The following is a 15113-nucleotide window of genomic DNA, read 5'->3' as shown; positions in this document are numbered from 1 at the left end:
GTAAGTGTGAAGTAACATAACGGCTGAAGGGAAGAAGAGCATTTCCAGTTTAAACACAAACCAGAAAACTAATTATATCAAGCTCAAGAAACTTGAACTAATCAACAGATACGCATTTCTGGTACCAATATTATAGGTAAGAAAGTGTTTCCTTTGACAAACATGACAAATCCTTTACATTATTTTCTTGTCTTGGCTCTGCAGTGTGAGAACAACAGCAGAATTACTGTTAAGCTATGTGGAAAGGCTGTTCGTATACTGGGATGTGGAGGGCTCCATTCCCAACTTACTCTTGGAGAGAAAGACAAATACAGGGGATGTAGTGCTTTTACCCTGCTGGTCAGCTGAACACCACAACCACTCACTCACTCCCCTTCCTCAAATGAAAAGAGGGAGAAAATACAATGGAAAGGGTTTAAGGGTTGAAATAAGGACAGGGAGATCCCTAACCAATTACCATCACAGACAAAACAAACTCAACATTGGGAGATTAATAAAATTTGTTGTCTACTAATAACAGGCCAGACCAGTGAGAATCTAAAAACAAACTAATAAACACCCTCCCTCCAGCCACCCTCTTCTACATCCTTCTACATCCTCCCCACATGCAGTGCAGGGGAACAGTGAATAGGGGCTGCAGTCAGTCCCTAACACTTCATCTCCACCGCTCCTTCACGGTCACTCCCTGCCTCTGCTCCACATGGGGTCCCTCCCACGGGATGCCGTCCTTCCCCAGCTGAGCCTGCGGGTGCTGCCCACAGGCAGCAGCTCTTCAAGAATTGCTCCCACATGGATCCGTCCCACAGGGTCCATCCCCCAGGAGCAAACTGCTCCAGAATGGGTCCCCCACAAGTGGGCGGCAGCTCCCCCCAGACCCTCTGCTCCTGCGTGGGCTCCTCTCCATGGGCTGCAGCTCCGGCCCGGGGCCTGCTCCTGTGGGGGCTCTCCATGGGCTGCAGCCTCCTCCAGGCCACATCCACCTGCTCCACCGGGGGCTCCTCCACAGGCTGCAGCATGGAGATCTGCTCCATGTGGGACCCGTGGGCTGCAGGGGGACAGCCTGCGCCACCAGGGGCCTCTCCACAGGCTGCAGGGGAACTGCTGCTGCTTGCCTGGAGCACCTCCTGCCCTCCTGCTGCACTGACATGGGGGTCTGCAGGGCTGGTCCTCACTCCTTGCTCTCCCAGCTGCTGTTGCACAGCAGATTATTTTTCCTTCTTAAATCTGCTCTCCCAGAGGCCCACCCAGCATTGCTCCCTCGCTCAGCTCTGGGCAGTGGCAGGTCCCTTTTGGAGCTGGCTGGAGCTGGCTCTGGTGTGACATGGGGCAGCTGCTGAGCTCTGCTCACAGAGACCAGCCCTGCAGCTCACCTGCTACCAAGCCCTTGCAACATCAACCTAATAAAATTTATTTAATATTTACATTATTTCTATTCATAATGAGAACATAAACCTAACTGCTCTGCTTGCAAAGGTGTACTTTTTGGAACAAGTCTTTTTTCTGTAGCTAATGTTTGGTTTCTGAGAATGAGGAATCCCAGGCTAGATTCCTAGCTGTGCCACTAGAAATTTCAGTATCTCAGTTTCTTTTTCATCACATGAAAGAGACACTGTCCAATTTTAGTAATTATCATTATTTCTGTTTTTAAGTAACATAATTAAAGAAAAAGTAAATTTAAAGTTTTACTGAAGTGAAAATTAATTTATTTTCCAATGATTCTGAGTTCTGGCTAGGCCAATGCTAATCAGAAATAATTCTGGACCTGTTCATGTCTTTTTTATTTTTTTTTCTTTTGTTTTCATGAAGTTTTTGACTTTTCTATGTTGAAAACACTTCAGTTTCTTCCACAATAAGTGCTTAAAATGTGAAAATTTTACCTGAGAGTTAATTTAAACTCTTAAGAGGATGGGACAATAAAGGAATGTTGGGGAAATACAATAGCCAAAACAAACTATTTCAAATCATGTTGAAAGTATGGTTGCATAGGCTTGATATTAAAATAATTGTTTTAAAAGACAACTAAACCAAGAGTAAATCTAAAAATGAGCTATTCTCTTTCTCTCTCTTTCTTTTTCTTTTTCTTCTTCTTTTTCTTTACACTTCTCTTTCTCCTTGTTTAAATTACAAACTAAGGATGGTTGCAGCTTGGAAAGCACAAGCCAAACCTTCTGTACACCAATCCAGTGAACCATTCCTCATGAAAAAATAATAATGATAATAATAATAATAATAAAAATCTCAGTATTACAGACTTTAAATATTAGATTACTTCATGTGTGACTGAACAGAGTTCACTCACCAGAATGATTTTATATTAATTGATCGACAGAGTTGGAGTAACCTATCCTCAAAATAACTCTGAGCTCTCTTCATTTAACATATAATATGTTATTAAAGTGAATTCATTCCATTTACAGGCCCAGGAGACCCTTCTTTCATCTTGTTTTTAATAGCAAGGATATTTTAGCAAATTATAGCACTTAGAAGGATAAAGCCTGTTTTTCACTATGCCACATGTCTTCCTTTCTCATTCTGGAAAGTAGGAGAGAGGGTCAAGGTTGTTTACCTTTTCCATCACTTATAGTCATCTGGAGAACAGCTGAAGCTCTCTGCATCCATTTTGCACACTGCCAAGGACAAGAAAATATTCCCATTGCTTTCCTAAAACCAGTCTTCTCTTCAAGCTCAAGCATTCATGCTGACTGTAGAACTGTGAAATGGGGTTTGACTTTTGCAGAGAAGTCCACACTGGCCGACTGCTGAATTTCTTTGAAAAAAATTAATCTTGAACATTCCCATATGAAACTAGGTAATAGACAGCTTCTAGAAATTTTTGTAGGAATAAATTTATATAATAGTCCCTGTTGACTATCTTTAATAGAATAACCTATGGTTTATGCTTTTGGTGTTTAGATTTAATTCAGGAATTTTGGTGACGGAGAGGGTCAACTGCACTGTTTGTACACATGCTCAGTAATCATATTATTTTGCACAGACTTCTAGTAGGCTTCTGGTTTCCATTCCCTAAATGTGGGCTCATAACAAGCTTAGTCAAACAGGTTTAAACTTTTCTTTGACCCTTTTCTTTCTATTTAAAGATTAAGCTCATTATAAATTTTCAGGTTAATGATTTGGAATATTTCTGTGCATTCTGTGTATCAAAGGTTTTTTTGACATCCAAATTTTTAAAGATTTTAAAAAATGTCTGGAGAGAGACATCTATGACTAAATTCTGGGAGATGGTTTTGTTTAGTTCAAACTTGTTTGAAAATATTTGCAGTAGTTGCTTAGAATTTCCTTTACATCTTTGTCTCATGTGTTTGACTCAGTATCAGGAAAATAGCTGTCTGAATCTTGCATATCTGTTCATTTCAATCAAGATGATTGCATTCACTTTATGTCAGAGAGGAGTGATTGTCCTCAATTTATTTTCTATTAATAAATTGCATTTTTTGAAGGACAGAAAGGACAAAAGGCAAAACACCATTCTGAATAGATTTCTCTTTAATTTTTGTCATCCTTGGCAAAGTGGCTATGCTTTGTTACATTCTTAAGTGTATTACTCTGTTGTTTCTTAGCTATGTCTATTACTGACTCCAGTGGAAAACCAGTACATGCAAATCACCACTCTTTTTCTCAGAAACAATGAAACAGACCACTAATTTTGTTAGTGCCAACATTATCTTCTGTCTTCAGCATGACATCAACTGCTGTTTAGATGAATTGAAAATTATATGGACAATTCGACAAGTGAATAGACCCTTGAACCAAATTTTTAGCAAGTGTCAAGATTATATGCATCAGGTTACTATGGGTGGAATCCTTTTTTCTTTCCAGGGCAAAATGTATTCTTCGGTGTAACTCTATTAACAAGGACTTCCAAATATGAGGCATGATATTGCATTCACACTTCCTTTTTTAGCAACATAATTTCTGTGCCCATTTGGGAGTTTCTTCAACAAGCGGAAAAAAAACACTCTATACATGATCTGTCATTCTTTTTGAAGATGATAATGAAGAATTCAGGAAGAAAATTCTTTGTCAGCTTCTACCATTCAGCTAATCTTGACTTGGAACAGAATTCAGTGGAACCATGTTCCACTGAATAGCACAGCACTTGCTCACCAGCTCATGCAAGAATTAACCCATGACTTGGCTTCATTTCATCAGCCTGACAATGGGTTTACCATGTCTTGTATTATTCCTCCAGTAATGTTCAGTATGATTATTAGATGTCCACCACTGTGCAATCCTTTCAGATTTAGTGGATACTTAGCATTGCAGTTTCTATCATTAAGACTGTAAAATCACTGCTGATAATGTGTAGGTTTTATCATGTTTTTACCACAAATACTTTATGTTCTGCACAGTTCTTTATGCAAGCCTCTTCTATCAACAACCAATTCTTATAAACTAACATTAAGTCTTTGATTATTGCTCAGTTATTTTCCACCTACACTGGGACATAATGTGCTGTCTTTTAACTGATGTAACAATGTAACATTGTAAGATACCCAGATACATGTATCTAAAAATGAAAAAAAAATCACTGAAAGAGTAAAGTTACAAAATTTTGAACTCAAATAGCAGATTTTTATTAGCTGTTTGAGGAATATATATATTCATAAAAATAACCAAATACGTATGTTTTCTTTATAGTAACCAAATAGTAGTCTCCATATGACATATATAGTTCTACAAGAACTTAGCAACCAAAATCTTGTTAAAATTATTAAATACTTGAAGAGATGAATAAATACACATATGTGATATCTACCTTATATAAGATTAGTACAGAATCTTGCACTTCTAAATTATTCTAAAGATATAAAAAGCAGGAAGAAAGGAATCAATCTAGCAGTAACAACAGTTATCTAAAGAATATCATTTTCAAGTGAGTTTCGGCTTTCATCTGTTACTCTGTAGAAATGTTGAAGAGCTGCCTTAAGATAGAATGTGAGAGCTCACCATGGCTACAGAGCACACAAAATGCAGGAAAAGTCTGTGGGCAATTTACATTTGTATGTAGCACTGTGCCCAAAGGGTTATGCTCAAGTGCCTCTGAAGTCAAGGACAGACCAGCTCCCCAATTTACAGTGAAGAACAGACTTGTTTAACTTTTTCTTCTCTTGAAAGAAGAAAAAATAATATGAACAAAAGCAATGACAATAGTAGCAAACCTAGATCTATCTGTTGCAGATTAAATACAGTAAAAATAATGTTCAGGGAATAACACAGCAATAGCTTCTGTTCACTTCAAGAAGTCCTTATCAGAAAATAGGATATAGCCATCAGTTATTAAGCACAGTGCTACTACTATAACAGAAATGACATCCATATCCAGTGTGTCACATCATCTTAGAAATATTAATATATCTTACTGAGAGCTTTTATTTAATCTTATGGCTGCTACCTGTCTGTTGGAACTGTATACTGTCTGTATGAGTCTGAGAGGATAAATAGATCCTACAGATAAATAGATAAAACAGAAGAGCAGTCTGTTTAGGAGATCAAACTCATAGCAAGTGTGTTCATACCAGGTTTACTTGAACTAATTGCAACCTATTTTATTTGAGACTATTTATATGTACACTTTCTGTGGCTTTTGTTTTTTCTACATGTGTAAAGAAAAGTGGCATTGGGAGGTCTGAACAAGTGAAATTGTTGGGCAATTCACTGAGCTGGAGAACTTCAGGAAAATACAGACGCTGAATAAAGTAGCTGTGAAACACTGGGATGAGGTTTCAATGGGTTCTGCAGACTTTGGGCTTGCCTGTTGTGTTTTGGAAGGGATCTGATATACTGACTGCGGGGGAGCCCTGACAATTTTACTACTAGGTTCACTGAAGAAGAGATATATAGTTATCTTTATATAAAAAGAGAGTTTACTATCCAGATGGTTTGCAGAACAAAGGCATTGTTAATTACTGAGAGATTAATTTGATCCTTGTAGTTAACCCTCTGACAAAATGAGATTCTATATCAGCTGAGAGAGACTGGGAGAGAACTCTCCCTTTTTAATATCCAGCCTTATACAGCTCATCAGCTTTACAGATTAGAAGTCTGACAGCTCTTTATGTCTCCTAGTATATTACACTGGATGCTTCACAGCCACAGACACTGGCAGATATGCTTTAGTTTTTATAATGCTTAGGAAATGGGTGGTTAAACTCAGCACTGGTGTTCCTCCAGCACTACATGAAGTTCCAGACCCTCTGAAACAACGCTGCAGTGCAACAGATGATCATTGCACAATAACAGTCTTGCTCTCCTAGAGCTCAGTGGTTTGCATAGTATAAGCATGATTTACATAGCAGCACAGCTGATAATCATCAGCTCTTGGAAAAATTAGCCATGCAGTTCAGACATGATATGATGTCACACACATGGCTGTCTCAAACCCCACACATTTTTGCAACATAACAAATGCCCTGGATATAAACAAACCTGAAGAAATCTTTATTCTGCAAGAGAATCATAGAATTGCTCAGGTTGGAAAGATCAAACCGATCATCCAGTTCTAACCCCCCTGACATGGGCAGGGATGCCACCCACTAGATAGGTTGCCCAGGGCCTCATCTAACTTTGTCTTGGAACAAAAATCATAGTACAGCTTCCTCATTTTTTCTTTTCCATATTTTCTAAATATGTCTTTATACTTACCTATGTGAGCTGCTTGTAATTCAGAATCCCCATGCAGAATTTATATTGCTGTGTGTAAGCCCTTGAAATGGTCCTGTGCTACAATGTGCAATACCAAAAAACTGGCTGAAAATTTCTTTTCAATGTCATTCAGCAGAAGTGTACCATCAAAGATAAGTGTATGGTAAGACAGCCTGACCACAGAGTTCTCATGTGCATGGCCTTACTGGAATTTCTTTTAGTTGACATTTTAATAGCTATATAATTTTTTCTGCTCTTCTAACAAGGTGTTATAGTACTCTGAACTGAATTTTCAGGTGGGGTAAATATTGTATGGTCTACAGAGGCACAAAGAGAACTGATCAATAATGCCCTTTGGCTTTTTCTGTTCTTCATTGTCGAACTTGACAATTAAACAATTTAAAGAGCCTGAAGAAATGCTTAGTATAGAATCATATACCTTCCCAGAATGTAAATTTTAAATCTCAATAATTGAGAGGCATATTTCTGCTCTGGGCAGTGTTCTGTGCCTAAGTTCAAAGAAATTTGAGGGGGATCTTTAGATTTTATTTGTTCATTTTAATTCTGATAAAACAGCAAATAATTCAAATATCAAACCAACATTTTAAAATGTTATTGGAGAAGGAGATGAAGGAACGCTCCCATCCTGTCCATTCCCATCCTGTCCCTCCTCCACAGTATGACTGAGCCATTGCTGCTGTTGCAGCCACAGCCCTCAGTGCCTTTTAAAGCTTGCCATGTCCTATTGTCTGTGCCAGCAGGGAACTCTCTGCCTTTAACTGCTTCCTCTGTGCTGACTCCTGAGCAGCATTCACAGGTTTCTCCCAGTCTGTGTATCATAACCATCACTGTTGACCCTGATTTAAGTGCAGACTAAGTGAACTGGAAGTCTCCAGATTCAGTCATTGAATTGGTTCCTAAAGGTAAAGTTCCTTACAATGTGAAAAATGCAGTGGTATAGAAGAAGCTGTAAAGAATCATAGAATCACAAAATCACAGAACAGCTTGGGTTGGAAGGGACCTTAAAGATCATCCACTTCCAGCTCCCCTGCTGTAGGCAAAAACGCCACCCACTAGGTCTCGCAGAGCCTTGTCCAACCTGGTCTTGAACACCTCCAGGGATGGGACATCCACAGCTTCTCTGGTCAGCCTGTGCCAGTGCCTCACCACCCTATGAGTGAAAAATTTCCTCCTAACATCTAATCTAAATCTCCCCTCTTTTAATTTGAAACCATTCCCCCTTGTCCTGTCACTATCTGCCCAAGCAAAAAGTTGTTCTCCTTTTTTATAAGCCCCCTTTAAGCACTCAAAGTCTCCTCAGAGCCTTCTCTTCTTCAGGCTGAACATCCCCAGCTCTCTCAGCCTTTCATCATAGGAGAAAGCCCTCAGATTATCTTCACGGCCCACCGTATTTTGAAGTCATGCTATAGACTGGAACTGCAACCTGTGACCACTGAGATGTTTCTTTCTTTAAACCTGTGTTTCTCTTTAAACACTGACTGTGATTTACAGCAAGTCATGTAACACTTCATCTCTCCCCTTGCAACATTTTCTAGTGCCTTCCATTCTGGTGAACTGGTGAATTGATTAATGAGTATTAATTACTGCAGCGCATATAAATTATTGACAGATTGTTACTAGAGTAACAAGCTTTCTGAGGATTTAACAATATTCAACAGAATACCAAAAAGAGTTTTTCCCTAGTTTAAAAAAAAGAGGTGATTCAAAAATGGTTTCAGCAATAGGGTACTTAGCAAAGTAAGTTACTGATATCTGTTTATGATATCTGTATAAACTCAAATGGATGGGTAGTCAGACATTATAGCCCTCAGCTGTTTACTGTCCTGCCTTTCTTAATAATAAAGTACATATTTTGTCTCTGATTAATTACTCCCTGGTCTTCTTCTGGAGAATTGTATGCTTCGTCGACTGGGGAGGACTGTGTACTTCCCAGGATATGCCTGTCTGCTCCTGTCTGCCCTGCCTGTCTGTCCTGTGAGGCTTGAGGAAAACAATAGCCATTTATTGCTTAATTCTTTCTTGTTAAGTATTTGCAGGTTCTCCAGGGTGCCTTCTGTTCAAGAGTGCTTCTTGAAGGAATGGACTGATACCTACTTGTCCTTGATCCAGGAATTTATTAGTATTTCAAATAGTGAAAATAGTGAATAAAGTTACACTAGTGCAGACAGTTCAATGTCTATACACAGCAAATTAAGTTAAGTGAAAATGACCTATCTGGAAGATGTTTGGTTCCCATTTTACAAAGCCAAGGTTCACCTAAGAATTGAGCTACTGTAATAATGTGGTTTTTTTTTTTTACTATTTTTTTTTAAATCATCTAGAGGTCTAAGACATGAATTTACAATCCATTATACGAGTTCATGTCATCACATTTAATAAAATGAGAATCTCTGTCTTAACGTGTTTGCAGAGTATGCGTATGGCAGAGGGTACTGGGATAATGCAACAGGGAGATGAAGGGAGAAAAAGACAAAAATGAAATTATTTTTATTACCAAAATGAGAAGCACTCAGAGCTCAATCATGTCTGGATATAGTCAAGTGAAAAAGGTAAATTTTAATATGTCTAAAAGAAGACAGAGCAATGTCTTAGTAAATATTTATGCAGATCTTAGTACTGTTTCCTTTAAAAAATGTTCTTTTCAGATTTCTTTTATTTAGCTCATTATAATTCTTCCGAGGGAATGAAATAATTATTATAATGTCATAAACATATGTAGCATGAAAATCACCATGTTTTGCTTAATTTTGTTTTGCTCATTCAGTATGTTGTGGTTTGTGTACAGATAGAGGTTGTACCAAAAGGCTGATGTCCTGTGGTATAAATTAGAGTTTTGTAAGATGAAGGGTTTTTCAGTTGGTCATATTATCATTGACTGTTTTGTATTTGTTAAACTACAGGTGAATCTGTCTGGAAAGCCTTCTTCTTCACTCCAAACTTCAATCCTGAAGACTCTAATGGTTGCTATGATTCTCATGTTTGCTTTTGCCATGGAGGATTCATCACACGCCATGATCCCCCATTGCTCTTCGATCTCTCCAGAGACCCTGAAGAGAAAGTGCCACTGACTCCAAAAACAGAGAGACGGTTCTATGAAATCCTCAGGGTCATACAACTAGCAGTAGCTAACCACACCAGATCACTGCAAGCTGTCCCTGACCAGCTCTCTTGGGACAACCTTCTCTGGAAGCCATGGCTTCAGCCATGTTGCTCATCTCTCTTTCAGTCTTGCTACTGTGACTTTGAGTCAGAAGACAGCCTGCTGGAGGTGCATTCTGGATAAACAAGCTGCAGTTCCCTTTCAGAAACTGGAACAAGGAGAATGTCTAGGTAGTTCACTTGAACCACTGCACAAAGCCTTTAGAAGTCTGTTATGTAGGATGAACTGTCTTTAATATGGTGTTGCAGTAGAATTTCAGTCAAGAAAATGTGCCAAGAGAAGGAGAACAAAACACATCTTTTCTGACTTAATAATACAAGAAATGGTATGGAGCACATGCTGCTGCCCTTATCTATAAAATGTATGCATTTTCTAGATTAGATTATTTTCTAGATCTTCAGCTTCAGCTTTGTTTTTACACACTGAGGAATTCACCTGTTGTTTCTGTCAATTATAACCACTAAGTACACACTTTTCTGTCCTTTTCAGTAAGTACAATTCACCGCTATTAGGATATTTCACCAAAAAATACAAATGCATATAATATATGCATTTATATTATATATAATATAGTATTATATATAATATATATATATAATGCTGGAGAGGTCCATCTGTGACTATAATTTGATAACTGACAGATAGGTAAAGGACAGATTTGTAGCAGCATCTCTATCAACAAGCATCAGTGATATGGAATAATAAACAGTGCCAAAAATCTAACACTGCATGTGCCATAAAAATATAGAGAGATACATAGTAGAAGACCTTGGTCCACATTAAAATGGTGCTCCCTAGCTAGCATCCTATTGCATGGAATCAACCTTTGTTTGGAAGACAAACCACTTCAGGTGCACCAGGTGTGTCCTTGAGTGTGTACTATAGCTCTTCAGAATAGCTCTTCAGAAATACACACAGGCCAAATTCATACCCAAGAAAGAAAGAAAGAAAGAAGAAAAGAAGAAAAGAAAAGACAGAAAGAAAGAGAAAGACAGAAAGAAAGACAGAAGGAAAGACAGAAGGGAAGAAGGGAAGAAAGAAGGGAAGAAGGGAAGAAAGGAGGAAAGGAGGAAAGGAGTAAAGGAGGAAGGAAAGAATGAAATAAAGAAGGAAAGAAGGAAAGAAGGAAAGAAAGAAGTAAAGAGAGAAAGAGAAAGAGAGAAAGAGAAAGAGAGAAAGAGAGAGAGAGAGAGAGAGAGAGAGAGAAAGAAAGAAAGAAAGAAAGAAAGAAAGAAAGAAAGAAAGAAAGAAAGAAAGAAAGAAAGAAAGAAAGAAAGAAAGAAAGAAATTATTTAATCCCTGATCTAGACAAACCCTTATATTCATAACCCAGTTGCTAAAATGAAAGATTTGGTCCATACCTAATATGTGAATTTCAAATTCATACTATAATATAAAAGCACTATCTACATACCATACCTGTTCTTCCACTGATGAGTACAGTGTGCATCACAGATAAGTAACATTTGGTGTTACTTTAAATATTTTTGCTGTTGTTTACGCTCTCTGAATAGGATCTACCATTTTCTGAGAATAAATTTGGGTTTGAACATTTAAATTTTCTCAAAGCCAAATATAACAGTCTCTTGAGTTCTTAGCAAGGCCTTGGGAAATCTACAATACTTCAGGGCTAATTTCTCGATCCATTTTTATCTGCATATTATTCAGGCACATTTTATATCTACTCTATAGCCAGGCAAAGAGTTTTATTTGGCAGATTGTACCAGAGGAGAACATACCAGCAAAATACTAAAAGAATTTGATGCCTGATAATAGAAGGTGACTTGCATCAGAGAACACTAGTTAATTCCAACATTTTAATGTATTACAATCTGTTTGGTGGTATTACCAAAGCATTAATGCAAAAGGGATCTCAGTTGATAATAATGCAGCAGCTTCAGTCAGCTGCCATTAAGGTTGTGACCCAGTTGTTGGGAGCTGTTGAAGCCTGTCCTATAAAAATATATTGTGGTATAAGGTATATTTATCCCTCTGTAAAATCTATCCTTTTTTTATTCTAATTATTTTTCTGTTGCAGTTTCCTGTCTTGGGAAATGTACTCTTTCCCTGAAGTCCTATTTTTGATGTTTCACCTTGTATTTATGATTGTATATGCTCTGTAAGTTCTCTGTAGGTAGAAAAATCCTATGTGTGCTGATGAAGTTAGTCAGTTCAGGTATTTCCCCAGCAGCCTCTCAGGACTCTTTATATTGTATCTGGAAAGCTGTCAGATGGCCATTCATGCAGCATAATTGCCTCCCTGCTTTATTTAATCACTGAATATACAACATAAATTTAGGAAGAAAGATCCATGCAGTTTAAATACAAGTACTTCTCTGCAGCGTTCACAGCAGAGTGTCCACACATCCCAAACTCCTTGTCTCTGCCATGTGGCCCAAGAGCATCTTGATGCTGACCCCTCTGTGCCTGCCCTGCATCTGGTGGGCAGCCCAGCCTTCAGCCAGGGTGCATAGAGAGCAGTGGGGTGGAGGATGCTCTCTCCAGGTGCCACAGCACTCCTGTGGTTTATGCAGCCTTTGCAAGCAAATATTCCTGCTGAATCATATGGACAGAATCATACGTATTAGCTGAATCATATGTATTAGCTATGCAGCAGTAACTCTTACAAACTGTCATTGGATCTGTTTTGTTCCCACTGTTGCTAGGCTGTGACCTTAACAAGGACCTCAATTTATATTGTTAAGGACATCCACACCTACTTCTTTTCATCGGGAAGATGCTATGTTATTATTATACCTTTACTTTCTGCAGGTGTGAGAATTGTTTGTTCTCTTAACACAGCAGCTGATCTCTGCTGCCTGACTGAGGTACGAAAAATGATAATTTTCTTCTGCTCTGTTTTCTTCTTGACTGAATAGAGTCTTTCTTTTATACCCTCATTGGGTTTTGTTGCCATCTCTCCAATACTCTTTCTTAAAACCTCCGCACCCCTCAAACACTTTTCTAACTATTTCTTTGCCTTTAAGTCCTCCAGTTTGTACGTTGTGTTGATCACAATGGCTGTTATACCCTAATCAATCTGAAAGAAAAAAGTGGTCTTTGTGAAAATACGTGATTTTTAGAACTCCTTGATGCTGCTAACCTTCTACTTATTTAATACCTATCAAGAATTAACTGTGAATTATAAAATCTAAGAAATTAAAACACATCCAAAGAACTCTGAATAATAAAATTTTTTTCTTGTTTGTGCCATAAGCTTCATATTTACCAAAATCTAACTTAATACAGCATTTAATATTTTGACATAAGCAATAAAATCTGAACTCCGTTTTTACAATTGTTCTTTCATGAAAGATTCTGTTAAGAATAGGACAGTATTTTTCATTTTCTATGGCAATGCTGTTTCATTTAATGCCTAAAATAAACCTTCCCTGTATTGCAAATGTATTGCAAATGTATTATATTTTCAAGTACTGTACCTTCTGTTCTGGAGATAGCATGTCAGATCATAGTAATTAAAATAGTCTTGTTTATCTGCAAAATAAAATGAGAAACACAGCATACCATTTTTATAATGACATTGCCTGTTCTAACAAGGAGGTTTTGTTTTTCACAACATTACTGATGGGATAGCCATGAATCACAATTTATTAACAAGGAAGGTTCAAGGAGAATGTGCTTCTGTTGTACTTTGAGACTGGTTTTCAATCTACCATTTAACTAGGACTGATATTTTAACATGGTGCCTGATGGCAGAGTACATCAGTTTAAAGTGGGAGTTCAGCTTCAGAGGAAAGTGTATTCCTCTAGAGAATTATTTAACAGTATCACATCCTAGTTTATCACAGAGTTCCTCTATGGCACAGAGCAAGTCATTTACCTCTGTTTCTCGAGTCCTTATCTGTGCCTAAAGAAGGATAACAGTGTTTCTTTAACTGTTGGGAATACTGAAAGAACAAGAGGTGCTAAAAATGTTGAGCTGGTAAAGGTGCACTTTCCAGTCAGTAAGTCACCCTCTCTACAAAATGTACAGTTTAAGAGATAGAAAACTAATCTGTATAAAGATAATACTTAACTTCAGGTTTGCAAGTAGGCTGTGTGCTCACTGTTTAACAAATGTGGGGTCAGGGCCTGGAGCAGAGAGAGGTGATGTCTAAAAAAGATGTGCATTGTGGATTCAGGGAAAGATATTAATCTCATCTTTCTAATTATGCTTATTCTCAGTCTTTCCTCTTTTAGCAGACATAGGAGACCATATGGAATTATTTTAATATTTCTCCCATGTTGACGGGATGTCACAGGTTCTTGGCTCTTAAAAATGGAGATGTCCTGACTTGCCTCAAATTATTGTGTCAAGAAAAAAAAAAAAAAAAAGGAAATAAGAGCTTTTGGAGAGAGGTGTCAGCTTGTCAGCTCACTGAAATCCAACTGAAAGTTTGCAGAGATCTTAGTGAATATGGTCCATATCCTTCACAGCTCAGTGAGAATCATCACTTCCCAGCAAGAACTTATCTCACATTGTAGTAATGTGAGATCTGGGTGTTCAGATGTGTGGACAATGTAGAAAATTTCACTTGAGATGTCATCTAGTATAGAGAAAAAAAGGAGAAAGAAAGAAAAGGAGGGCAAGCATAGTTGCCAGAATGCAATGTTCTAATGTAATTTATGCTAACATATCTTACCCAACTATTTTATAAAATATGATATGAGTATATGAGCATGATTGCTAAGGCATCTAATACATTGGTTACACTTTGTCACTTTGTTCAGCTGTTTCCATTAGGTGACATATAATAAAACTTTTTTCTTTTTTTTTTTTTTTTTAACTTACATTAGGACATGATAATTCTGTATGTAAAACAGACACTTGCATCTTCATCATTTCTCTGTCCTCTGGCATTACCTGGACACCATTTGAAATATGTTATCAGGATCTTACTTTCAGGAAGAGTCCTTCGTGGATGAGAGAGGCCAGCTGTGTGGCAGGAGGAAAGGTTGGCATAGCAAAACTCTTCCCTGGGAACTACCAGGGAACAAATGGTATACATAGGTTATCTCCAGTCTGAAGACAGAGTCCTGCTAATGGCCAGTGGATTTGGGTCTAGCAGGGAGTGCAGGTGACCAAGAGGAACACAGACACCTCTGTGGCTGCCTGGACTCTGCCTGTACTCTGAAGTGGTGTCCTGCAGTGCCAGCCTGTCATGTGAAAGCTTGCTTGGGACTCAGGGGAAGCATGACACTATGCCCCTGAGTAAACATAGTAAACAAAATAAACAAAGCAAAGTATTCTTGAATCATCATTCAGGAG

At 38.0% G+C, this 15113-nt stretch overlaps 1 protein-coding gene across 9 annotated transcripts in view; it reads left to right on the top strand.

Moving 5' to 3' along the window:
• Positions 1-13368, top strand: part of STS (steroid sulfatase) — a 115253-nt gene extending 101885 nt beyond the window's left edge. For 8 of the 9 annotated variants that reach the window (XM_027447410.3, XM_072029819.1, XM_027447431.3 and 5 more), the window contains one exon: positions 9585-13368. In XM_027447410.3, coding sequence (XP_027303211.2) covers positions 9585-9967 — 383 coding nt within the window. In that variant the 3' untranslated portion in view covers positions 9968-13368. Of the gene's footprint in view, positions 1-9094; positions 9234-9584 lie in introns of all 9 variants that reach the window. The other variant, XR_003493445.3, reaches the window with a different exon arrangement.
• Positions 13369-15113: the final 1745 nt, after the last annotated feature.

Source organism: Anas platyrhynchos, chromosome 1, assembly GCF_047663525.1.
Source record: "Anas platyrhynchos isolate ZD024472 breed Pekin duck chromosome 1, IASCAAS_PekinDuck_T2T, whole genome shotgun sequence".
NCBI lineage: Eukaryota > Metazoa > Chordata > Aves > Anseriformes > Anatidae > Anas > Anas platyrhynchos.
Note: the sequence above shows the minus strand (reverse complement) of the source record. Positions and strands in the feature narration are given on the sequence as shown.